General features: G+C 38.9%; 1 protein-coding gene across 3 annotated transcripts in view; it reads left to right on the forward strand.

Annotated features, from left to right (window-relative positions):
• Positions 1–24,889, forward strand: part of TRIM55 (tripartite motif containing 55) — a 41,071-nt gene extending 16,182 nt beyond the window's left edge. The window contains exons 5-10 of one of the 3 annotated variants that reach the window (XM_045581446.1): positions 2,518–2,751; positions 3,095–3,117; positions 3,222–3,346; positions 4,597–4,871; positions 6,431–6,718; positions 8,020–8,159. In XM_045581446.1, the coding sequence (XP_045437402.1) occupies positions 2,518–2,751; positions 3,095–3,117; positions 3,222–3,346; positions 4,597–4,871; positions 6,431–6,718; positions 8,020–8,133 (1,059 nt within the window). In that variant the 3' untranslated portion in view covers positions 8,134–8,159. Of the gene's footprint in view, positions 1–2,517; positions 2,752–3,094; positions 3,118–3,221; positions 3,347–4,596; positions 4,872–6,430; positions 6,719–8,019; positions 8,160–23,862 lie in introns of those variants that run through there. The other 2 variants (XM_036437045.2, XM_036437047.2) reach the window with 2 other exon arrangements.
• The last annotated feature ends 1,510 nt before the right edge of the window (positions 24,890–26,399 follow it).

Raw genomic sequence — 26,399 nt, forward strand, 5'->3', positions numbered from 1 at the left:
ATCCGTCCCGCCAGGCCTTGCAATGTGGCCCGCACCGCGCTGTCATCACTGCACTCTGCTGCGTTTCCATCACAATGACAGTTTATGACTGTTCAGTAAACCATTCGGCCCGCGATTTAGGCTGGATTTTAGATTTTGGCCCCTTCTCTGATTGAGTTCGACACCCCTAACACAAAGGGTTGATTAAGGCCCCACCTCTATGCTTCTGTGAAGTCTGATATAAATCCTTAATATATTTCAATTATTCAGCCTACTAAGCTATATTATATTATTGGTCCATAGTCTTTTTCATTCAGTGAACTGAGAGGTCCTTGACAACAGGAATTATGTTTAATTCATTGTTAGGTTCCCAGAGCCTTGTGCAGTGAATGGCACAAATGACATGCTTAAGTATCTTTTGTTAAATGAATGAATAGATGGGTGGATGACAGCAATACTATTATGAGAACTAACTATATTATCCAACCAGAGGCCCAGTGCATGAAAATTCATGTACTGGAGGGGGGATCCCTCAGCCCGGCCTGCCTCCTCTCTCATTCTTGGAGCCCTCAGAGGCGGGAGGCAACCTGGCCATCAGGGGTAGGCGACACCCCATCACACCTTTGGTGCTGCCATTGGAGGCAGTGCAAGCCTTGGCCAGCCCTGATTACCTGAGCCGTGGGTAGCTATGGGCAGCTGGGCAGCCAACATCCGAGGCTTCCTGTGCCTCGGGCCAGCCCTGGGTGGCTGAGGGGCTGAGGGGACCGATGGACTCTGGAGACAGGCACCCCAGCAGGGCTGAGGGGACTGGGCACTGCCATCTTGTGTGTGTGGGTGCTGCCATCTTTGAGGACATGGCAGTCTCTCAGAATATTAGCATATTCCCTCCTTGTTGGCTGTGGGTGCTGCTATCTTTGTGATAGCATAAGGGTCAATTATCATATCCCCCTTTATTAGATAGAATGGAGGCAGTGGAATGAAGGATGTATTGTTTGCACATTTGTGGAGCATCTCTTAATCTGAGAATAGTAGAGAAATTGGGGGAAATGAAATGTGATTTTAAAAAATTTATTCAGCAGATATTTACTGAACATCTGACCAAGGTGGTATGTGTCCTAGGCATACCCAAATTCTATCCCTAAGGAGACTATAATTTAGATATTTAAGAAACTCATGTAAAGAAAGAAATATGTGATATCAAAGAGAATAATGTTTACTAAAATAAAAGAACAGGTAATCAGGGTCATTCAAAGGTCGGATATGTCAGAGATACATTGGCTGGATCTAGGAAGCACCCACCAGGCAGGAGAGCTAGTTTGGATCATCATGGCTTAAAACCTGCTCTCGGCCATAAAGGTCCTAGACCCAGATGGTCAAGTCCAAGGAGACAGATATACACACACACATCAAGCTTACTGGAGCTTAAAACACCAAGAGGCCAATGACCAGGCTAACTGGATTGAAACAAGGATTCAGAGTATAAAGGGAGCTGGATGGTACTGGAGATGCTTTAGTCACACAGTGCAAGTGGATGAGGCTGACTTCCCATACAGCCTTTCCCCCTAGGAATCCAAGACTAGATTCAATAGTTCACTGTCTTAGACAGTATTGGATAAATAGAGCACCTGAATGCAAGTATATGCCATAAGTGATAAGTATTATGGAATTTCAGAAGATTAAAATTGACATTTGACCATAGAGATCAAGGAAAGCTCCATAAAAGAAGTGATATTTCAACAAGTCTTCAAGATAGTTTAGGGTTTGCAACTGTGAATTGGGGAAGAACATTCTAAACAGAGGGAGAACATGAGAAAAGAAAGTAAGTGATTTATTTTTGCTGGACACAGGTATGGTATGTGATGGAGAAGAGTAAAATGTGGCAAAGGAAAGCTGGCATCAGGTTATAAAAAGATTTGAAAGCCGGCTGTAAAGTTAAAGTGTTATTCTTTAGGCAACAGGGAGTCATAACAGAGAAAAAGCACTGTATCCCAGGAAAATGAATTTGGCAGCAGTTTGTTTGTTGGCTTGAAGGGGTCATCCCAGTTGCCAAGGCCATTGGAAGCTTCAGAATCTACATGGGATGACTGAACAACAACAGTAGTGGTATAGACAGGACAGAGAAAGATTGAGGGTACAAACCAGGAAGTACCATAGTTTTTTCCTTACAAACACACACACACACACACACACACACACACACACACACACACACACACAATCATTTCAAAGCAAAATATAAACCTATAAGCTATATAACCAATATATGATTTAAAATAAAACCTGTCTTAATTTGTATGAAATTATCCATTTATAAAGAACAGAAGGTGGACAAATAAGTGATCTATTTAGCCTATTTGAATGCTTTTGGATTGGCCAAGTACCAAATTTGATAAAAGTGGGATTTTCAAAGTATTAACACAGTAGGTATCTGTCAGCAATAGCTTAAGGGAAAAGTAGCCTACATAAATAAATTTTCTTATCTCCCAAAAAAGGTGATTTTTCCAAACACTCTCTAACATTAGCTAACCCAACTAATAGGAATGCTGCAAAAAACAGAAACAGGAACTTTGTGAGAAGTTTGACTACCTATATGGCATCCTGGAGGAGAGGAAGAATGAGATGAGCCAAGCCATTACCCGAACTCAAGGGGAAAAACTGGAACATGTCCGTGCTCTGATCAAAAAGTATTCTGATCATTTGGAGAATGTATCAAAGTTGGTCGAGTCAGGAATCCAGTTCATGGATGAGCCAGAAATGGCAGTGTTTCTGCAGGTAAGTCTCTTTTTGCCATGAGAGGAAACTAACCAAGCAGATGGGTGTTGGAGAAATAGTTGTTATCACAGTTTTGTTATGTACATCTCATTCTGATCTATTTTACCAACTAAAATGTAAGTTCAGTATGTGCTTATTCTCCATCTGCTTAAGCATGAGCATAAATTTAAGGGACCATGACATTGCTTAAATATAAGATGGTTCTGGTATAAAGGAGCAGTTATTTATGGCATTTAAAATTTAAACTATGAGATTTTCAGAGTCAGCAAAGGAAAGAATTAAGTCTCAACATCATGTTTGATGAAAAGAATTTAAGTATGCTTTCTTTTGTTTGCTTTCACAGAATGCCAAAACCCTGTTACAAAAGTAAGTAATTTTCATTTTATGGAAAAATGCAATACTTTTCATTTCTATCCAAGGCTATCAAATTATAAACAGTGACAGAAAGTAGCAACTTGTCTTTGTTGCAGAATTTCTGAAGCATCAAAAGCATTTCAGATGGAGAAAATAGAGCATGGTTATGAGAACATGAACCACTTCACAGTCAATCTCAATAGAGAAGAGAAGATAATACGCGAAATTGATTTTTACAGAGGTTTGTTATTCTTGTGACCATTTGGCCAAAATTGCAAGTGCATGAAAGCTGCAGAGGAGTTCAGTGGGAGGAAAAGCGGATTCAGAGTCACTTTTAGAATGGATGGTGACAATTTTACAAGGATTATAATCTAATGTGAAGTTCTATTTCATTACAAAATCATACAGTTTGTTGACTGTTAATTTAGCTTTGCATATCACCAGTGCCCATTATAATGCCATTATTGGGCATTTGACTCTGGGTAGTCAAACACTTAATAGTTGATGGTGATGATCAAATCTCAACTTCAACCCTACACAAGGTGTTAGCCACAATGATGTAAGATGTCATCAGGTGCAAGGTTAGAGATGAGATAAAAATAAAACATAGAAGACATCTGGATAGATAGTGTAGCACATCCACTTAATCAAACTTTCAAGGGCAAGAATAGTAGCAAGTCAAGAATAAGTCACAACCTGATAATAAAACTTGGTCCATGTGACCAGATGTACTCCATGAGTTATAAATGCATCCCTGCCATTTGGCCCAGAAATCCCACTCCTGGAAATTTGTCCTAATGAAATCACCGAAAAGAGGAAAATAACCTTAAAGCTGACTAAGTCTTTGATGATGTTGATCCATCCTGCCCATTTAGGTGATGAGGCACCTCAGTTAGATGACTGTTAATGCCAGGAAGCTGTATTAGTGTCCACAGATATAACTTTAGAAGCAAATTTTCTGGATGGATCTTTTGAAAAATTAATATTTCAAAATATTAACAATACTCTCCTTAGTATTGTCTGAGGGTATATTAAGAGTAATGGACTAGGAAAAGATGACATTAATTGTGGCAAAAGTCAGCATTCACTGACCAAAGTAAGAAAGAAATTACAATAAGACTAGATAAAGAAGAGAGTTGCATTTTCATTTGACTCGATGGAGATAAATAAGTGACAATCCTAACCTTTCAGGAGCTTGTAGATGTGACAGTGTGTGTAATAATGTGAACAGGCTCTGGGGGTCAGGGAGATGGTGCATGGTGGTGGTGAGACCTAGACATCATACTGGGGAGGGGAGCAAGGAGGATAGTGATTTGACACCCTTCACATTTGTCCTGTCCACATTTAACTAGAAGCACAAAACTCCAGCATGATGGTGTACTTGGGCGATAGTCAAGTTCTGTTAGAGATGATTTCCCAAGCCCTGGCCATTAATTGTTTCCATGGCAGTAGTGGTCATTGTAATGATTCAAAAATACATTACCTTACCAGAAGAGGAAGAGGAAGAAGAAGAAGGAGAAGGAGAGGGAGAAGGAGAAGAGGAAGGAGGAGGAGACAGAGAGGGAGAAAGACAAGGAGAAGAAGAAGTAACATTTGAAGAGGTAGAACATGTTCTAACAGAGCCATCAGAAGAAGATGAAAGTCTAGAGAAAGCCTTGGAGCCCTCTCAGCTGGCCTCAGAGGTCCAGGATGCCCCAGAAACACTTGTTTCCTCTCCAGAGCCACTTCCAGCCCTGCCACTTGCTGCAGATGCCCCAGTGACACAGGTAACTGTTCATGAGTTTTCTACAGGACATGCTGGTGTGCTTCCTTGATCAGCCTAAACAATTTATTCTGCCTTGAGGAAAAGATTACTATATGCCAGACATTTGTATGTGAAAGACAAAAGATTTCAGGGCAGTCATAATGTCTGGGAGAAAAGTCCCTGTACGTTATTCAACAGATCAGTTGTTATAACTGATTTGACACGGTTTTCCATTAATAATGCCCTCAATTTGAGGCAATCTTCTTTTGGAAATTGTGTATATGTAACATATTCACAGAGAGCCAATATCATGAAGATTAGGTCTGCTCTGAATACAGATTTATGGTATATGGTGACAGTATGCAATTTGGGATGAAAAATAACAATGAATATACTTTTGAAACTCTGCATTTTCTACAGATAATATAGAAAGTGAATAGAGAAGCCATGGTAATTTACATCCCTTACTTACCCTAAAACACAACTTTCATTCAGTGTGCAAATATAGCCTCATTTTCTGTGTATGTCATTTGATAAGGTTATGTGTTGACAGAATTATTTAAAAATTTTGTAAGCCAATTAGCTCATCCCAAATGTTGTACCCTGATTGGCTGACCTTACATTTCTAAGATGTCACTGGCCAGTTTTCAAGCCTTTGTGCTGACTACATGACACCTTCAGCAGATGGGTTCCAACCTGCTGAATTTGTGGACAATGCAGACTCATCACAAGTGAGCCCTGTTTTTGCACCTGCTTTCAAAGTGGATTAAAATTACCTATATAAACAAAACCTCAGAGCAAGAACTGGGGGATGGAAGTATATAATCTCTGCTCTGCCTCATAGACAACCAGGCTAAAATACTGTTATTTACAGTTCCTAAAATCTTGAAAATCTGAGTATACCAATTGCACTGAAATTGAAAGAGGAATGATAACTAAATGAGAATAAGCTCAATGGCTGGTTTTATTTATTTATTTATTTTTATTTTTTTAAAATATATTTTATTGATTTTGTACAGAGAGAAAGGGAGAGAGACAGAGAGCCAGAAACATCGATGAGAGAGAGTCACCGATCAGCTGCCTCTTGCACACCCCCTACTGGGGATATGCCCGCAACCAAGGCACATGCCCTTGACCGGAATCGAACCCAGCACCCTTCAGTCCCCAAGCCAACACTCTATCCATTGAGCCAAACTGGTCCCGGCTCAATGGCTGGTTTTAGAAAAGAGGTTTTGGGAGCCCACATATATTAAAAATTAATTTTGGTCAATAGTTTGACCTTTTCCCCATATCAAATGTTTTGTAAGTCACCTTCATTTTAGGGTTCCTGGTCAGGCTACCAACATGTGGAAGACAAGCCCAGAAAAGAAGAAGGGTCACTGCAGAGGCCACAAAGAGGGTACTGTTAGCATTTCTGCCCTTAGCGCTTGCCAAGGGTGGGATGAACTAAGCATGCACTGAAGTAGGCACTGCACACACAGCTCACAATTGTCAAACCTGAAGGGAACTAAAATCGACTGCCTTTTTTCCCCTCTTCTTCTTTTTCTTGTTTTACTTTTGAATGTACCTGTCCTGATTAAGGGGGAGGTTGTATCCACTGGCTCTCTGCAGACCACAGAGTCTGAAACTCCAGTCCCTACAGCAACGGACACTGCGGATCCCTTGCTTTACCCTAGTTGGTATAAAGGCCAAACCCGGAAAGCTACCACCAACCCACCTTCCATCCCAGTGAGCGAAGGTCTGGGGCACATAGGGCCTCCTGGTTCTGAGGATTCGAGTGTGCAGAAGGCAGAAGTGGCAGAAGCTGCAGCCAGTGAGAGGGCAGCAGTGAGTGGTAAGGAAACTAGTTCACCTGCAGCTACTTCTCAGGTTAGTGTTGATGCTCTTGTGTCTGAATGCTCCCCTGTGCCACCCAGGGTCCTGCTAGTAACCAGGGCTTCCAAAGGGGCAGACAGAAACCATGGCCTTGGTAAAAATCTTAGGAACAGCTCAGCCCCAACCCTGGCTTATTGTTTAAGCCTTATGTTGACTTGTTTTTTAAACCTTACATAAAACAAAAAATAAGAAACAATTTGACCTCACTCTGTGCATGAGTGGTGACCTCACACCTGGCTTCCCAGGGGAGGGGGTCCAGAGAGCCTGGCCCATAGGCATGCAGTTGAAAGCTGCTTTGCCTGAAGTGACTGGTTGGTGTCCCTGTTCCCCTTTGCAAGGCCACCTGCCCTTGCTCAGCCTACTCTATGACCGCCTTGGGCATCCAAAGACTAATAACCTGCTTTTGTGCCCTTTCCAGCAATCCTCAAGGAGTATGTTTGAATTGAGTTCTAAGTCTGCTCTGGAAAATAACCCGTGATTCATGGATTCTGGGAGTGTGCTGGCTACAGCTAGGCAAAGATAGTCTTGGCTTGATTAAATTAGTGCTTCTCCTAAGCATGTGCCCCATGGGAACAGAAAAGCACAGGTTTTCTTCCATCAAATTTAAAAAAAGGAACACTTACTTATTTTTTTTCCTTTTCCTTATAATGAAAGTTTGACATCAGTGTCTCCTCCTAACACTGATAGATGTTTGCATGGCTCAAAGATTCCCCAGAAGAAATCTACAATTTCTTCCTGAAGAAGAATGTTCGTGGTTACTCAATACTCTTGAGCATTCTTAAATGCTGTGTGGGTGTGAGTGTCATTCAAGGGGGCCGTCAAACAAATACTCTCGTTTTATGCTCCTGGGTCATCAGGTGATTACGAACAACAAACAACATTTTTTCAAAAATTAGAAAATTGGTTACTATCTTGACTGTATCTGCTCAAGTGAACCTTCTTTTCATGAGGTAAAAAACCAAGTGAGTTTTGGAAAATTAAAAGTAACCAACAGGCTTTTGTGCCATATGTTTATTTTCACAGATGAAAATGACAAAAATAAATGTTTGGTTTGAGGAAAACTTTTGAAGTGGATTTCAGATTTAAAAAATGGAGTGGGCATTGATTATTCTTAGAAACTATGTGGGAATTCTTACAGCTTTAGTGGAAGTTGAGTGAGGAGGAGCTGTTTTCTGAACAGACCCTGAGAGGAGCACAAAATAGGGCTCTGAACCAAAATAAAAAGTCCATCTGAATGATGTTGGGAAAATGATTTGTGATAACATCAGTGAAGTTTTCTTCTTGTTTCCTCACAGGAGTTAGCAATCTGCCTAGCACTTTTGGCTTTTCTTATACTTCACTACATCTGGAGTCAGATTCAGTGCTTGATTTTTACTTTAATGGGTAGGAAACATTTTTTTCCCCCTTGACTAACATCTCATGTAGTTTCTTTTATCATGTTTCTCTTCTGTAGGCCCAGAGATGAATGTCTCCCCAACCTTGAGGCTCAGCCACCTAAAAAGAACCAAGTTCCTAGACAATACTGTGGCATCGAGCTCCCACAATGCAATCACCTCAAGGCACCTTCCTGAGGAGAATTGCTCCATTATCTAATCCTGCATGGAGGGGATCCTGATTCAGAAGTGACTCCGTGGGCAATTATTCAGTAATCCAGTAACAATGGACCCTCGAAATGGCCATTAAGGGTGGGGGGTGGGGGGGGACAGTTTCAAAAGGCATCTATGATGCTGTGGGAATTCACTGCTCTTAAAATACAGGGAGGAGTAACAAAGGACTCTGTAGGGTTTCCATAGATTAAGTAGCAGCATTTCATCTGCTTATACCAGATGGGTCCAGGAGGTGGCCTGATGACTCCTGTTGGGGATACATAGGCAATTCTTGGTCTAGTGGGCAGTTGGACTAGGTGATTTCTCAGTTGTCTTTGAACCCTCAGACTCTACAGTCTTTCCTGGGAAAGAGGGTCCCTGAGGGAAAGGTGCCCTGGGTACAGCAATATTAGGGGGATTGCAGCCAGGTGAGTTCTGAATGAGTAAAGAGTCAGAGATCAATGTTCACTTACCAGCCATAAAGAATTAGAACCAGAGAAAAAGTCATAAAGCCAATAAACAGCAGGATGTTTTTAAGACACCTCTCTCGTAGTCAATCCTTTTCTTGATTACTGTTGGGAGGTTTGCTCAGGGACTGACATCTTACTCCTTTAATAATCCTTTGAATGTTACCAGTTTAATTAATAAAATTTAAAGATTCAGTGAACTTTTAGTAAATGACCCTGCTGAACTTAGACCCAGCTCCCCTGTGCCTATAACCCAGAAGCAATTCAGGGTGACTGTGCTGAAAAGCCTCAGCTATTTCTGGCTCATTGACTTTTTCCAGGGTGGACATCAACTCTTCTGGAAGCTCCCCATCATACAGTTCCCTTTTGCCTCATTAGCTGTCTTCTCAGCAAAGCAGGATTCCTGTCATGTCTTTAACTGTGTGTGAGTGGGACCTACCCCCCACTGGTTAATAGTTAGCCAGAAACCTGTGCCCCTAGAATGTTCTGAGTGCCCTTATAGTCTGCTCAGGTGCTTAACTCCTCCTGCTGTCATTATTTATGTGGAAGTGTAGTGGGAGGACGAATTGGCCATGGAATCAGTGGGGGCAAATGGGGAGAGAGAACACTCCATGTTTTACTGGAATAATCTAAGTGTGGATCTGAATAATTGTCTGGAGAGTCTAGCTTACATTCTGAGAAGTCAGATTTTGGGCATGGTTGTCATACATCCTTGTAATACTTCTCTGAGTCTGCAGGGGGAGAGTCACGCTTCTTGTCTGCCATCCACTGAGCCCATGTCATGTACACTGACATTCATGTGTCTGTTTGGTGGGATGAGGGGTGAGATAAGTGGGGACAAGGGGAGGTAGGGTGAATTGACATTCAGCTTTGCAAAGAGCCCTGCTTGTGTAGTTCTTGGTGTTTGAGAAAGGGCCTTTTACATAGAGAAGAAAATGTGTTTATGATGAAGTATCATTCTTTGACCCATGAAAGAAGATATGGACAGATAGCTAGAGACCTCACTAAAGTATCAGACTCCTGGCCTCGGAGCTTTTTGCAGGCCTGATTCACCTTCATCACCTCAGAACCCAGCTCACTAAATTAGTATTTGTCCAATAAAAGGTTAGCTTGTTGGAATTTCATACTTCATCATTAGTCTTCCCCTGAACATTTAGAGTGTGATACAAAGTTCTCCTTGATTCACTGGTCCCATGTCAGGGAAGGAGGTTGCCTCAGAAACCCAGAAGTATCTCAGCTCGCTTGCTCATCTGTAAACTCACTTCAGACTTCATCAGCCAGACTGCAAATCTTTTAAGACCAGATTCTATTACCAGGTGCTTTCCTCATGGCCATTCACCTGCCTTTACTTTTAAAGATGCCTGTGATTTCATGCAATCTCTACTTTATCATGTACCTTCTCTCTTCACCTAATCACATAGGCAGATTATGTGTTAGAAGCTGGTCATGGCAAAAACTAGACATCAATTCCCTCCATGAGTCGGGAATGGGGATTAGCTTTTTGATAGATCAGAAGAGCATTGTTGCCTTCCCCATCCTCATTCTCAAAGAAAAAATAATTTCTCAACAAGGTTTGAATTCAGCCCTATATCAAGTTGGATCTCATAGAAAACATCCTTCTGCGGGATACACTTTGAAACTGTTCACACCCCATTCCTCCCAGAAAACCTTGTGAAAGAGGTCACAGGTCAAATTATGCAAAGCCTCTATACATGAACTGGTCTTTAGCTACAAAATTGCTCTCTAAGTTCCACCATTCTAGGCCATGACTGCTATATACTCAGTCAACGCAAAGAGTTTGGTAGAAATGATACTAATGTATGTCATGTGTTGATTTTAAATTTTATTTTGAAAAAGTTACACCAGGCCCTAGTTAACTTCAGAAGACATGATAATAATAAGGTGGGGAAGACTTTGTGAGACAGGTTGGCTTCCCTTAGAAAGCAGTTTCTTGAGCCTCACTTCCTGGGGATGCCTGATTCAATCTGCTTCCATCTGCTGCCCTTCCTCTTTCTACACTACTTATATGAAAATTATACCTGGGGGTTAACACAGGGATTGCCTCAACTCCCATCACACCCCCATGGACAATTGGGTATTTTATTGGGAATGTCAGTGGCAATTAGATTTTTTCAGAAGTGGGAGCAGTAATGTTTCTGTTCCCCTTTCTTTCTTCCCAGGGAGGTTTAGTGGCCTTGGGTGAAAGAATTTGTCCAAACCATTTAATAGGAGCTGTTCTGAGAACAGGAACTTCCAAATAAATGTCTCCTTATTTGGTAGATTAACTTTGCAGCTGCTCTGGCTGATACTTGATCTTGACCATGGCAGCTGCCTCAAGGTCAGAAGACCACCCCATCTCCCCCATCTCATCCTCTACACCACACACACACACACACACATACACACACACACTCCACAAACAGCTAATTACTTTGTTAATAGGGACTTGGACATTAAAATTTCTGCCTCTATCAAGAACCACAGCTCATATATTTTATCAGAGCATGAATCTGTAGTTATATAAGACCCAAAAAACTTTATAGCTATTTGTTGTTTTCAATAATAGAATATCCACTTGTTACATTCCATTCTTCAAGTCTGAAAATAGACAAATAAGTTGGTCAGACATTCTCCTAAAAGATGAGGCACTGAAAAGATCAATGATATTAGGAGAAAGAATTTAGGTTCCAGTCTTTCTGCTTCTACATCTGACTCTAGGGATATTTCTTTGAACCTCAGTTTGCTCACTAGGAAAATAAAGTAATTATCAATGAGAAGATTCATCTATTTACCTAATGTTAGTACTAAAATTTTAATAAATTGTTTCAGGATGTTTTCATTGGGAGGATTTATGGATTTAGGACTGATACAAACCACTCTGACAATAACAACAAAAGATTCTCACTAAAATTGATAGCCCCTTGCATTTTCCAAAATATATTTCTTATCTTGAATCTCTTATAAATAAATCCCAATTTCCCAAACTGTTTTTCCAACACCCATTTAACGGAATGCTTACACAACTCTTACTACCCCTTTAGATGCCATAAACTCCATAAAAGCCCATGATGACTCAACTCTGAAGTCCACCAAAAGACATTTTTAGAATCCATTGCCCAGTAGAGCAAAGACAGAATGTACATATTAGAAACAGTCACAAAATATTAGGTGAATGAAAAAATGAAAGATGTGATTCTTAAAATTTTACGTGTAAAATTCAAGAACTTTTTATAAATATGGAGCATTGTATAGCCACTACCACAATTAAGATACATTATATTTCAGTTATTCCAAAAAGTTCCCTCATGTGTCTTTGCAGTTAAGTCAACTCCCTGTATCCCAGCTAATTTTTTGCTTGTCATTATAGTTTTGCCAATTCTAGAAAGTCATATAAATGAAAAGATGCATTTTGTAGACTTCTGTGCTTGGCTTCTTTCACTTAGAATAATGCTTTTGAGATTTCTCTATTTTGTTGCATGTATCAGAAGTTCATTTCTTTTTTTATCCTGAGTAATATTCTATTGAATGGATATGCCACAATTTATTTATTCACCACTTGATGGATGATTGTTTTGTTGTTAGCAGTTTTTGCTATTTATAGGTAAAGCTTCTATGAACATTCACATATAAGTCTTTGTGAATGTATCTTTCAATAAATACTAAGGAGTGAAATTGCTGGATTATGTGGTAAATTCATGGTTAACTTCATTAGAAATGGTCAAACTTTTCCATACTGGCTATTCAATTTTGTGTTTCTCCCAGCAATGTAAGAGAGTTCTAGTTACTCCACATCCTAGACAGAGCTTGGTATTATGCTAATCTTTTACATTTTTGCCATTCTAATGGATCTGTATGGTATCTTCTTGTAGTTTTAATTTGCATTTTCCAGATGACTAATGATGTTTAGCATTTTTTCATGTGCTTCATAGTCATTTTAAAATTTTACTTTAATGAACTATCTGTTCCCATATTTAGCTGACGTCTTTTATTCAGTGTTTGTCATCTTGGAGAATTATAAAATTCTCTATATATTTTGTATAAAACTCTCTTATCACTCATGTTTTGCAATATTTTATCCCAGTCTATGGCTTGCCTTTTAATTTTCTTATTTTGAAGATCAAACATTTTTAGTTTTAATGAAGTCCAATTTGTCATTTTTCTCCTTTTGATTTGAGATTTAAGAAATCTTGGCTTACCTCAAAATCAACAGATTTTCTCCTAGAAATTTTTATAGTTTTAGCTCTTAAATTAGATCTAAGATCATTTTAAGTTAATTTTTATATGTGTGGGGTAAGAATAAAGGTTTTTAGTTTTTGTGTGTTTGTTTGTTTGTTTTCCATATAGATATTCATTGTTTCAGCACTGTTTATTGAAAAGACTATCCTTGATGATTGTAGAAATTTAAATGACCACATATGTGCGGATCTACTTCTTGACTCTCTATTTTGTACAATTGACCTCTATGCTTGTCTATCTACCAATATCACACTATTGTGAATACTATAACTTTATAGAAGTCTTTTAAGGCCTCTACTTTATTGGTTTTATTTGATTTTTTTCTTCTGTTTTTGTTCTATTTCCTACTGCATTCATTTTTGCTCTTCATTATTTTTATCCTTTTTAAAAAATATATATATTTTGTTGATTTTTTACAGAGAGGAAGGGAGAGAGATAGAGAGCTAGAAACGTCAATGAGAGAGAAACATCGACCAGCTGCCTCTTGCACACCCCCTACTGGGGATGTGCCCGCAACCAATGTACATGCCCTTGACCAGAATCAAACCTGGGACCTTTCAGTCCGCAGACCGACGCTCTACCACTGAGCCAAATCAGTTTCGGCCATTATTTTTATTCTTATGCTTACTTTAGACTTCATTTATTTCTTCTCATTCTAGTTCCTTAGGGTTAAAGCTTGGATTATTGATTTTAAATATATATATTTTTCTAATAAAAGCACATAATGCTATAAATGTTCATTTAATCACTGCTTAGATCATCCCACAAAATTTGATATGTTGCATTTTTATTTAATTCAAAATATTTTCTATTTTACTTTCTGCTTTCTTCTTTTAGATGAATAGTATTTAATTTCTAGATATTGGGAAATTTTCTAGACATATTTCTGCTTAATTTCTGGTTTGATTCTGTTGTGAAGAAAGAGTATTCTTTATATGATTCCAATCCTTTTAAATGTATTAAGATTTGTTTTATGGCCAAAAATATGATCTAACTTAGTGAATGTACCATGTGCAATTGAAAACATTGTATTTTCTGTTGTTGTTGTTGTTGGGTGGTGTGTTCTACAAATATCAATTAGGTCAGTTGATTTGTAGTATTGTTCAAGAGTATTATAACCTTACCAATTTCCATTGAACTTATTTTATCAATTGCTGAGAGAGGGGTTTTGAGATATCTGAATATAATTGTGGATTTATCTACTTATCTTCTAAGTTCTATCAATTTTGGAATTCTGTTAAGGTATATTCACACTTAGCATTGCTATATTCTTACATTTTCTTGAAGAATTAATCCCAAGGTAAGTGTTTAAAACAAGATAACTTCTATCTTTCTTCTTTTTCTGTCTGCTTCCTTGAATGGCTATAAAGAGGGGTCTAAAATATACTGTTTTTTAAGGCAGCTTAGAAAAGAGAGGATGCAGGTGGGAAGGAACTTGTGCTGACAATCCTTAAGGCATTCCAAATGGCCATAGGGAAGGCCTCATGACCTAAATCTAACAAGTCTGTCTCCCCTTCCTTCTCCAGCCATGCACAAAGTCAAATATAGCAAAGGCCGGGATGGTTGAGGTTCCCGATGCTTTTAAGTGACTAGGCTGAACTTTACAATCTGGTGATCAGTTGTCACTGGCCTGTGGGTTCCTATTTTTAGCTTTGATGTAAATTGCTTTATGAGCTAATGGCTCTGTACACTTTCATGACACACCTGCACTCTAGTTCACTCCTTGTCCTGTCTAAACCTGTTTCCACAGAGGTGACCCTGTCAAGAGCCAGGGATTTCCAAAACAGGGCTTATTTTCTTAGAAAAGAAGGTTCAAGATTCCAAATCTAAGGAAATACAATTTGTCCTTTCTGTCCTAAGTGTTTCTTTCTACATATCATAAGATGTGTAGACAGAACCTGAAGAACAATGTGGATCACCCCAACCTGTGAGCTCTTAATTCTAAAATAGCAGAAGGATGTGTGGAAATCAAGGCCAGTATGAAAAATGTCAACAAAATTAGCCCATGACCATCTTAGTTCCCAACCCATGCTCTATAAAGGTACTTCCAGAGGAAAAAAATTTTAAACAATTGAGAAAGAAAGGAGGAAAGAAAAGGAAAGGTAAGGAAAGAGAAAGAACTATGGTTTAAATAGTTAAAAAGACACTTGGGAGCTAACAAAGATTCTTTAGTCTTCTTGAAGCTCAGGGTTTAGTTCCTAGGCTCTCAGAAACTATGTGTCCAGAGACCTAAGACCTTAATCAAATGTTATGTCATCCTAAGATTCAGTCCCCTTGAAAATATTCATTTTTTCCTAAACTAGAATGAGCAACAGGCCCAAGTATCCTTGGGGAACCCTGGGTCTCCACAAGGTGTCACACACAACTAAAACCATTTTCATGCAAATAACCTTTGAAACCAGGTCTTTGACTCTGATTTCAAGGGCAAATATCAATCCCAGCTGCGACCAGAAACTGAGAGGTGGGAGATACCCAAGGCTAGAGGGCTGGAAGTCTTCTTTTCTGAGCAAGATTAATTTCACAAGTTATTATAAGAACATTAAAAAAAATAAAGCAGGAAATAAAAAACATGATTTCCCATGAGTGTGACTCTAAGTTCTGTGTTTTTTTGAAATGATCTATTTAATTTTCCAGAACAGCAGAAATGAATGAAAATGTAACTGTGTTCTCTAAATTTAATTGAGGAATTCAGGGTGTCGAACTATTTTTTAACAGAAATCCCTACCGAGAGTGATTGAATTAGGAGATTCGAGCTTACAAATCACTGATATGCCCTGTATCCTGACTGTGCTGGAATTTCAAAGATTATAAAAAAATAGATAGAAAACTGACCAGTGGTCAGGACTGGCCTGCATTTACTGCTTAACATTGTCCAGGATTTAGTAATCCTGGAAATCATAAGACGTTATAATAATGAAATAGACGCGTTTTTACATAGAAAAATTATAGAAGAGAGTAAGGTTTTTCTTAAACAAGTAAGCATTAGTGAGGCCATTACATTATCATTATTAATGCTCTTTCATTTATATCCTATAATTACAATTTTCTTTTTCTGGGATTTTTTTTTTAGTCTTGCTGGAAAAGTGACATTCTAATAACTGTCAATTGGGGGCTTTTCTAGAAGGACAAAAAAAAACTATACTAGAAAATATAGAATAAATTTCTCAGGATCAAATAGCATCCTTAGTAAATGTCACTCTAATAGGAAGCTAAATGGATGCATCCATTTTAAAAGGGAAAATATAATGTAAATTATGTGTGAGCAATATAATGAATTCATCTCCCCTGGCAACCTGTGCTTACAGCTCTACAATTCCATGAAAACTGCAACACAGGTACCAGGGAGAGTTCTCTGGGGAAGTTGTTATGACATTGCTAATTGAGTTTTGCTTCCTGTGTTTTTAAATTGTTTTATTATTTTCATTAAATCTAAGACCTATATCAGTGTTGTACATCCTGTGGATTTTTTCCTGTCCTTATTTATGTATCTCGGTGATTTCCATGAAATGCCTTTGTCCCCACTGCAGCCCACAAAAATAAGAATTAATCCACCATAATGTTAACTCATCTAAAAAAAACAATTCTATGTGGCAACGGCTGTAACTGATGTGTACATATTGCTTTATCATTTACAAAGTCTTTCATAGAGAGTCTCTCATTTAAACCTCCCAACCACCCTGTACATAGGAATTGCTAAACTTCCCCCCTTTATATTGAGGGATCATAGAGGATGAGTGACTTGCTCAAGATCACAGAGCAGTTGGAACTTGGTGCCCAATGATCCCTCGTCTTTCCCTATGGAGTGTGTGTGTACAATACAATAGAGGCCAAGCCCACATCCAGGAAAAGTGGGTGAATCCCCACTTCACCTGGGCTGATGTGACTGAAGCAAAAATAGTGTGACCAAAGGTTCCCTTGGTTTGATTCGCTACTCATGACATATTGGCACAGCCTCCGGAGGGCAGAGGTCATTTCTGGCCTCCACTGCTTATAGGGATGAGACTGTCTATTGCAAATGAGAGCATTCCTATACTGTGGTTGCACCCCATGCTGCTGGCCAACCTGCCTCTCTAGCTGGCTTCCAGGATGGAGTGGGCCATCCTGAGTCTCAACTGCTCAACAACACGAGCTGCTCCTTTTCCCTTTGAATTTGTGGTCACTATTAACAACTCTCAGCACTTTATCTTAGAATTACTTGGAGCAAGTTCTTCAATCTTTCTGAGACTGAGTTTTCTCATCTGTAAATTGGGTATAATAATACTATCAACCTCCCATAGCTCTTGAGAACCTGTCTGACCTATTTGTCTAACACAAGACAAAGAAGCCCTTGACTGAAGAATGATCTAATTAGCAGTTCTTTGTAATTCAGTTCTTTCAGAAACAGTGAGGACACACACACTCAACACTGGACTCACGATGGTCAGGTCCATATCTGAGAAAAGAGTTGGCTTTAAGTTTTTGCTAGGCTGTGACATATATGTTTTACCTCCTTCCAGATTCCCATCTGACCCCATCAATTCCTAGACACCATGTTTAAAACAAACCACACAGAATACACCATACTTCTTCCCCTGGGTTAAGAGCTTGTTTCATAAGCCTGAGGAAATTACTCTGGCTTCAATTCTTCCCTTAGCAGAGGGAAGTGACTAATGTCAACGAAGCTCCCAAATTAATTCCCTTCTCCCATCCCCTCAATATGTATAGCTATAAATCCTCTAAAGAAAAAAACAATGCTCTTTAGTGAGCGTTTTCCTTCCAGAACTCCTTTTGGAATAGGGGAATACCTATTTTCTTCTTCCTTTAGCTTTCATGGAGACTGTGCTATATTTTCACAGTTCTGGGCTTCATTCCTAACATATCTTGGTTGCTCTGTCACCAAGCAGGAGTGTCTGCGTTCCTGCAAGAGAAATGCCCACAATGTCAGACCTGAAAGTTTCCAGGGCTTAGCCTCTTGCCTGTGTGAGTCACAGAGCTGCCTCAGTTACTTCTCAGACATAACAACTGGCCCAGGCTCTTGGCTGTGCTTTCTTTTCCAGTATGGAATTCATAATGCTTGAGCTATCCAAGGGTCTGAGGTTCAAGAATGCTAAGTAGGGGAGCAGGCCAATGCTTGGGTTTAGTCTTTCTGAATGAGCATTCTAAATGTGGCTCATTCAGAGTTCCCACTCACACCTGTTTCCAGCATCTGGCTTTGATTCTGTGACACAGCCTAGCAGGTGCAGTGTGCTTGCCCACTTTGAAGCTTTAAGTCTAACCTTACCCCTCCTGTCCACATTTCTTTAAGGCAAATGTATTTCATTATAAACAGGCAAGGTTTCTTCTGATTGGCCTAGAAAGGCTGGCATTTCACATGCAGTGGTTACCAGATTTTGCTGTCAGGTTGGATTTGTGATTGACAGCAACAGAGAGGGGACATAGGCCCAAGAATAAGGGGTCTGTACACAAACTTCCTCACTGTCCCTAGCATCCCTGTCAGTAGCCTAGCATGGTGGCTAACATGTCTACAACAGTCATGGTTACAAAGTCCACAAACAACCCAAACAGAATACAAAGTACATCTTCTCCTGGGTTAAGTAAAAGTGAATGAGTTTCATAGGATAAGACATGGACATTTCTAGGCAAAATGTTATCTTGCAGGAGTGTACATCAAGCCATTGTCACCCATTAATATATTACTTGCAATTCAGTTAATTGGATTAATTACTATCGCTTGGATAAGCCCGAGGGAAGGGGACAGAAGATTGATAAATTTTAATGGGTCAGGATCAGGGGTGATATAGGGGATGATCATGTGGGGAAGGGCTGAGGCTGGCACCTCATGGAGTCTTAGGAAAGCTTCGAGGCAGCCTGAGGGAACTGATTACTAATCAAAATGACCTGGCAAAGCTCACCCTTTTACTTTGGATCAGTCAAAAATATAATAATCCTCCTCCTAAATGTGGCTACCCAGACTTGTGCCAAAATGAATGTCAGGAAAGCATCTGTTTAGTTTTGTTCAGTTGGTGGGCCATTTAGGTAAAAAGGGGTTGCTGGCATTGCCCACAAGCCAAAGCAAGAGCATGTTCACCAATCTGCACCCAGTTATATTCCTATATTAAGTGCCCAGGAACACATCTGGCCTCAGTTGAACAACGAAAGCAGTTTCATGCTTTGATTTTCAAGAATCTTGCCACAAGAAACATGTTGGATTTTAAAAAAAATTCATCACACTTAGCATGAAAATCAAGTCAAATATTCCACTGAGCATTTTACTCTCTTTTCTTTGACACCTTCCTACTAAACCTAGCCTTCTATTAAGAGCAACAAGCTGGTATTGCCCTTCTGACTAAGAAGGTAACATTAATGGAAAAGCAGGTCAAGTAAAAGAAAATGTTGACAGATGCATAAATACAAGATATAATTTGCTTTCCTCTTAACCCTGTTCTAAGCACAGCAATTGTACAAGCACAATGATAAGTAGCCACTGAAACCAGGCTTGCATCAGGGAGGCAAAAGGGGGTTGTGGGCACTGTGGAAAGCAAAGCAGGACTGAGAAAGAGAGAGAGAGAGAGAGAGAGAGAGAGAGAGAGAGAGAGAGAGAGAGAGAGAGAGAGAGAGAGAAACACACTAACTTATTTCAAAGGAGCATCACTGCCCAGCACCCCATGCAGATTATTTCTGGGTGCTATATTTCCATTTTGTCAAAACTTACAAATTCAGATTTTAATGTGAAGTCTCCTAATTTTAAAAAAATATGGTAAAAATATATAACATAAAGATTATCATTTTAACAATTTCTAAATTATATTTCAGTGATGTTAAGTATATTCCCTTTGTTGTATAACTAATCACCAGAACTTTTTCATGCTGCAAAACTGAAAGTCTGTACCCAAACTGAAACAACCCCCATTGCCCTCTACCCCTAGCCAATGTCAACCACCATTCTACTTTCTGTTTCTATGAATTTGCTACTTTAGATAGCTCATATAAGTAGAATCATACAGTATTTGTCTTTTTCTGATGGGCTTAATATATTTAGCCAGTGTCCTCAAGGTTCATTCATGTTGTAGTGAAATGGATGTTCCTCTGGTCAGGATGGGCTCTTTGTCCACGGACGGAAGGTGGTATAGCAAAGGTGGAAATTTATTAAATAACAAGTACAGACTCCCATGTGGGGAGGGGGAAGACTCCCATGTGGGCAGGGGACTGAGTTTATAAAGGCTGTAGATCTGTGTGCCTTGATATCCCCTCTGATTGGTCACTTTCCCCTTAGAATGGTTACTATAGTAACTTCTGAGCTTCAAGGTCAAACCTCACATAGGACATGTGAGATTTTCCTCCCCTCTTCCCTTTTTTTCTTATTTCCTTTGGGCTTTCTTCTTCTGGATGAGAAGCTTCCTTCCCTTTATTTTATAAATATAGATCTTCTGCTATTTCCAGCTCCCTCATTCTATGGAAATTTACCTATTGCAGCTTTTCAGCTCCCCTATTCTATGGAGACACACCTGCTGCTGCTCTGCAGCCCTGTGTTCTTCCATGGTCCTCTTAATTTCTAAAATTTCCTAAACCTGTCTTTTTTCAACCCTAAAAATTCCTGTTTCAGTAGCATTGTTACAGAGAACCGAGAAGAACAAAGCAATATTTAGAGAGATGGAGTTATATTTATGACGCCCGGGTCCAGAGGAAAATGTCGCTCAAATTCTGGGCCCCAAAATGCAGGAATTCTCCCTATTTATATGTTTTTACCTTCTTTGTCTCCCAAATATGGTTTTTTCCACCCCCTTTTGTAAATTCTTAAAGAGCTCGTATGTACTAGGGCCTTGAGACCTCAACCAGAGGCCTGGCCTGGCACCACACTGATAACCTTGTCTGGGGAAGTTTTAATGGCCTCTCTGAAGTGGGAATAGTCTTAGCAAGCAAGGATTTACAGAAGCCAAATAGCAGGGTTAAAATTTCAAACAACAGTTTTTATATAAGATGGATGCTTCAGCATGTGCCAGAATTTCCCTTCTTTTTAAGGCTGAATAATATTGCACTATATGTACATGCCACGTTTTGTTTATTCATCCAGGGATGGACACTTGGGTTGCTTCCACCTCCTAACTATAGTAAATAGGGCTGCTATAAACACAAGTGTGCAAAAACCTGTGTGAGTTCCTGCTTTTAAGTATATATCCAAAAACGGAATTGCTGTGTGATGTGGTCATTTCATGTTGAATTTTTTGAGGAACCATCTTACTATTTTCCACATAGATACACCATTTTAGATTCCCATCAACAGCAAAAGAGTTTCTTTTTCTCCACATCCTTGCCCCTGATTTTTAAATATTTTTCTTCCAAAGATATTCTGGATAACCTCTGCTGTGGACCCCCACTCTAGCACTGGCCTTTCTTCTCTGAAAGACAGCTTATCTGAAAGATAAGTTCCATATTGTTTGGAAGGAAATCTCATAACTGACTGAAAACATGAGGGTGTGAAAGCAGCAGACTGTATAATATCAAGTTTTGAAGACTATAGGGTATTAGTAACTAATAACATTTAAAATGAAAGATTTTAAACTCGAGTACAGAAAAACCAAAAAATATATGGAAATTCTGAAAGCAGTTTCAAATGGTTAGCAACCAGCAGTTTCACACAGACTACATCTCTCTGCAGAAAATATGTTACTGAACTAGCATCATCCTTTAGATATTTTATAACAGCTACTGTGGTAGTTTTTTAAAATTAGAAATTGTCTTCAAGGAAAAGAAGCTACAAAATGGACTTGTTCTGTACCTCTAGGCAGAATTCATATTTACTCCTTCAGAATGATTTTATACGTCAATTATATGCCCAGTTTACTTAGTGGTGGTGGTGGTGGTGGTTGTTGTTGTTGTTTTAAGATTTGTGAGAATAAGGTGATTATGGTGGGGAGACAAATTTGATGTGTGTAAATAGGCACAGGATTCTGTCAAAATTATGTTCATTCCACCTCAACTTCAAACACATTGAGGTAGCCAAGCCATTACCAACAGAATCCAATAGCAACCTTTTTTAAAAAGCCCAACTGCAGTCGATGTCTCAACTGTTCCTTCATAGAAAACCACATGCCTCAGTTTTGTTCTAGTGTGGCTAATATGATTTCATCATCTTAGGGAGCAACATAGCCACGGAGAGATAATTCCAAAGTCATAAGGACTTGGGATAATTTTGCTGAACTTGAAACAGTACCCCAAAACATACCCTGTTTCCCCGAAAATAAGACAGTGTCTTATATTAATTTTTGCTCCCAAAGATGCGGTAGGTCTTATTTTCAGGGGCTGTCTTATTTTTCCATGAAGAAGAATATGGTACACATTTATTGTTAAATGAAAATAAAGGAAATTTATTACCTGTACGATAGTACGGTAGTTGTCAACACAAACCAGACAAACTGTGAATCCTACAGTATCAAGAATTTACTCATTTATTCAATGACAATCATGTCATCATCTTCTGGAACATCATCATAACAATCCAATTCCTGAATTTCCTGGTGAATTTCTTGTGACTCCATTTCTTTCAGAATCAGTGGACCAAATCTCTCATGTTTAGCCTAGGGGGAACCTTATTTTCGGGGGATGCCTTATATTTCACTCAGAAGGAAACCTATAAGTAGGTCTTATTTTTGGAGGATGTCTTATTTTCGGGGAAACACAGTATATTTAGGGTAAAATCTGGTAAAGTGCAGGACAGGCACTCATTTTTCACTTGAAATTATTTTGAGTGGTAACAAAACTACTGCAAACTAGTATTTATGCAAGTTCTGCTTTGCCTGTGATAGGTATTGTCCATTCATATAGCAGCTTCATAAACTCACAAGGAGTATCTAAGTTGAATGCAAGTGTGTACCTCATTGCTTTGAAATCAATGGCGTTTTAATCCAGTGGGATAATCTAAGTCATCAGAATATGTCTTAGCCTGTCTTTGTTAGCTCTCCTAGGAAGACCTGTGTTTGTCATGGTCCCTTTAAGTATAAGGAGTTTGAGTTTATACATCAAATTGCATTTCAACAAGACTTCTTTATAAACTCAAAACAACATAAATTCAGGGTGTGGCAAAAGTAGGTTTATAGTTGTAAATATGTGAAACATGGAGTTTATTCTTGTATTATTATTTGATTATTGTATTATCTTCTATACATATAACTGTAAACTTACTTTTGACCTACCCTATAAATTTCACTTATAGATTAGATTGAACAATTACTTCAAAATTATAACTTGTATGTGTCATGTATCTATAAAAGAGAAGTGTTTTTTTTTATATAGTGGTAGCTATAAAAGACAAATATTTCTTTAGAAGTATTGATGTTATTAGATTTTATGGCCTAAAGAAAAAAAGTCCTTTCAGTCATGATTTGTTCAAAACTAAGCCTGCATTTTTGCAAAAATTATACTATATATATTCACATCCTAGTAGAAATTCTTACTTTAGCAGTGCTGAGATTTCTCCTGCAATATCATGTGATGTAACAATGTAATTTAAAATGGGATTTTATTTATTCTACAGATTTTTCTACATCCAAATTCCCCATTAGCTTCATAACAATTTCCTTTCAGTAAATAATGTACAAGTGGCCTTTGAAAAAAAGTAGAATAGCCTGGACTCTTTCCCAAGAACTTCCCACTGCATGCATTACTGCTGCCCCTTTTTGGATCATGAGTGTGCATTTTTCATGGCTCTTGACCATGGCCAAAATAACCTGAGCTTGCTTCCCATCCCTAATAATAATTATGTTCTATATAATTATTATGATGATGATCCTTTCTCCTTGGTAGAAAAGTGACTGGACCAACCCAAAAAGGACTAGCCTCTTCCTTCTCTCATTCACATTTCCTTCTGTTGCAGATTGGATTTGAGGACCCTCCCCTCCAGGGACAGGCTGCAGCGTCAGGGAGTGGGAATGGAGCTGATTCTGAGCCAGCTCGCCATATCTTCTCCTTTTCCTGGTTGAACTCCCTGAATGAATGATGTTCATTCCAACTGCTGTCCCTCTGTCTGCCTGGCTGAAATGCACACAAGTAGCAGGGAACCCAGATGAAATTACTATGATGTAAATGATGAAAGGGACCTCAGAACAAGATTTCTGCAACAGAAGAAAAATCTTTAATTCCAGATGATTTATCTAACACATTAAGGGAAAACAGTTGCAGAAAGCATTGGGAAAAAGAAACTTGATATTATGCAAATCTTTCATTGTGTGGGAAACAGTATAAAGAATGTGTCAGTGTGGTATATGTGAGCATGTGTCAGTAACAAGTGGCAAGCGTTGAAAAAAGTGAGCACTACACTCTTGTCTCTAATAGGCACTGGCTTTTGTTTTTATATAATAGCTCTTTTTCTCTTTCCTTGTTAACAATGCAGATGGTCAGTGAAATTCACTATTAATTTAGAAATGACTAATTTATCAATATGTGAACAAAAGGTAAATCATTGACCAAAGGTATGATATGTTTCACAAAGGTTTCCTCTTTTCCATAATATATGTTGCTGGATGTATATCTAGAAATGTTCTTTGACTCTGACACTTTCGTAGTCCAGAAGGCTAAAAGCCTAGGACATTTCTTGTGACATTTTTCTAATCTAGTTTTAGATATGCAGATAACAAGCACTTTAATTGGGAGAAAATACCTTTCTACAAGAACCATCTACTTTCTCATGTATCCAATGAGACACAACTTTATGTATTTAAATATATATGTATGTATACACACACACACATATATATATATACACATATAAACATATATATATACTACATTATATATGTGTGTGTATATATATTTAAATCATGTTTTATTTGTGCCACCATAATGCTTCCTTCAGAACATAAATACTTTACTCTGTATGAACTCTTAAATAAATGCTGTTTTTAGCAACTTAGTCTTATAATGATTTATTCAGTGTTTTATCTTATTAATCCATTAGTCAAGTATTTAAAAGGTCCCAAGGGAAGAAGCATCTTCATACATCCAAATTAATTTTGAAGTATTAAACAATCAATTGATTTTTTTTTTAATCTAGGAGTTTTATAGTCTCACTAAAGGCCTGCTGCAGGAAGATTCCTGCAAGACCAGAGTTTCCAGAGGGTTTCCCTCCTGCCACCACCACACTTCTGCCGCCTGCACTTTCCCTCCTGCTGCTTTCCCTCCCCCCACTTTCCCTTCCCTCCCACCGCCTCTGCTCTACTCCCTGCACTTTCCCTCCCGCCCTCACTGCTGCCCCATGATTTCTCTCCCACCACCCTGCACTTCCTCCCACCGCCGCATCTCCTCAACCCCCCTTGCTTTCCCTCCCACTGCCACCAAAGCCTCACTTTCCCTCCCTCTTCCTTCTATGCTGTCTTCAGTCTTCACTCCTCACTCCCTCTGTGTATGCAAATTAACTGCCATCTTTGTTCGGTTAATTTGCATATTTGCTCTGCTTGACTGGTGGGCATAATGGAGTGATGGTTAATTTGCATGTTTCTCTTTTATTAGTGTAGATATTTTACAATTAACTCCATGGTTAATTTTGTGTTAATAATTGTGTAAGATGTTAAATTTTGGATGAGGTTCTTTTTTGAAAAAATATTTTTATTGATTTCAGAGAGGAAGGGAGAGGGAGAAAGAGATAGAAACATCAATGATGAGAGAGAATCATTGATCAGCTGCCTTCTGTACACCCCCCACTGGGGATCAAGCCTGGATCCTGGTGTGTGACCCTGACTAGAATTGAAAACAGGACCCTTTAGTCCAGTGGTTGCCAAACTTTCGTACCTAGTGGACCACCAGTTGGCAATTGCTGCTTCAAAGGTTTCCTTAAACCAGTGGTCACCAACCTTTTGTAACTCATGGACCACTAGTCCACAGGCTGATGCTCTATCCACTTAGAAAAAACAGATAGGGCTCAATTGCATTTTTTAAGTTGTAACTAAACTACCAAAGGTGAATGCATTGTAAAACTAACTAGATGTGTTGTTTGAATTCAGAAGTGAATAGAGATAGTTTATATTACTAAAATGAAAGTGAATACTGTTGGTATAGACATAATGAGGAAGGTATTTGTGGAGGTATTAAAGCCAAAATATTTATAGAAATTGTCTCAAGAGCCATTTCATAGCAACTAAATTTAATTGTTTTAAGTAGAGAGGCTATCAAGTTTCTCCTATTAAAAGTAGGCATTGACCAAAACCAGTTTGGCTCAGTGGATAGAGCACCAGCCTGTAGACTGAAAGGTCCCAGGTTTGATTCCAGTCATGGGCATGTACCTTGTTTGTGGGCACATCCCCAGTGGGGGGTGTGCAGGAGGCAGCTGATCGATGTTTCTAACTATCTCTCTCCCTTCCTTTTTGTAAAAAATCAATTATATATATATATATATATATATATATATATATATATATA

The sequence above is a fragment of the Pipistrellus kuhlii genome, unplaced genomic scaffold (assembly GCF_014108245.1).
Source record: "Pipistrellus kuhlii isolate mPipKuh1 unplaced genomic scaffold, mPipKuh1.p scaffold_m20_p_14, whole genome shotgun sequence".
Taxonomy (NCBI): domain Eukaryota; kingdom Metazoa; phylum Chordata; class Mammalia; order Chiroptera; family Vespertilionidae; genus Pipistrellus; species Pipistrellus kuhlii.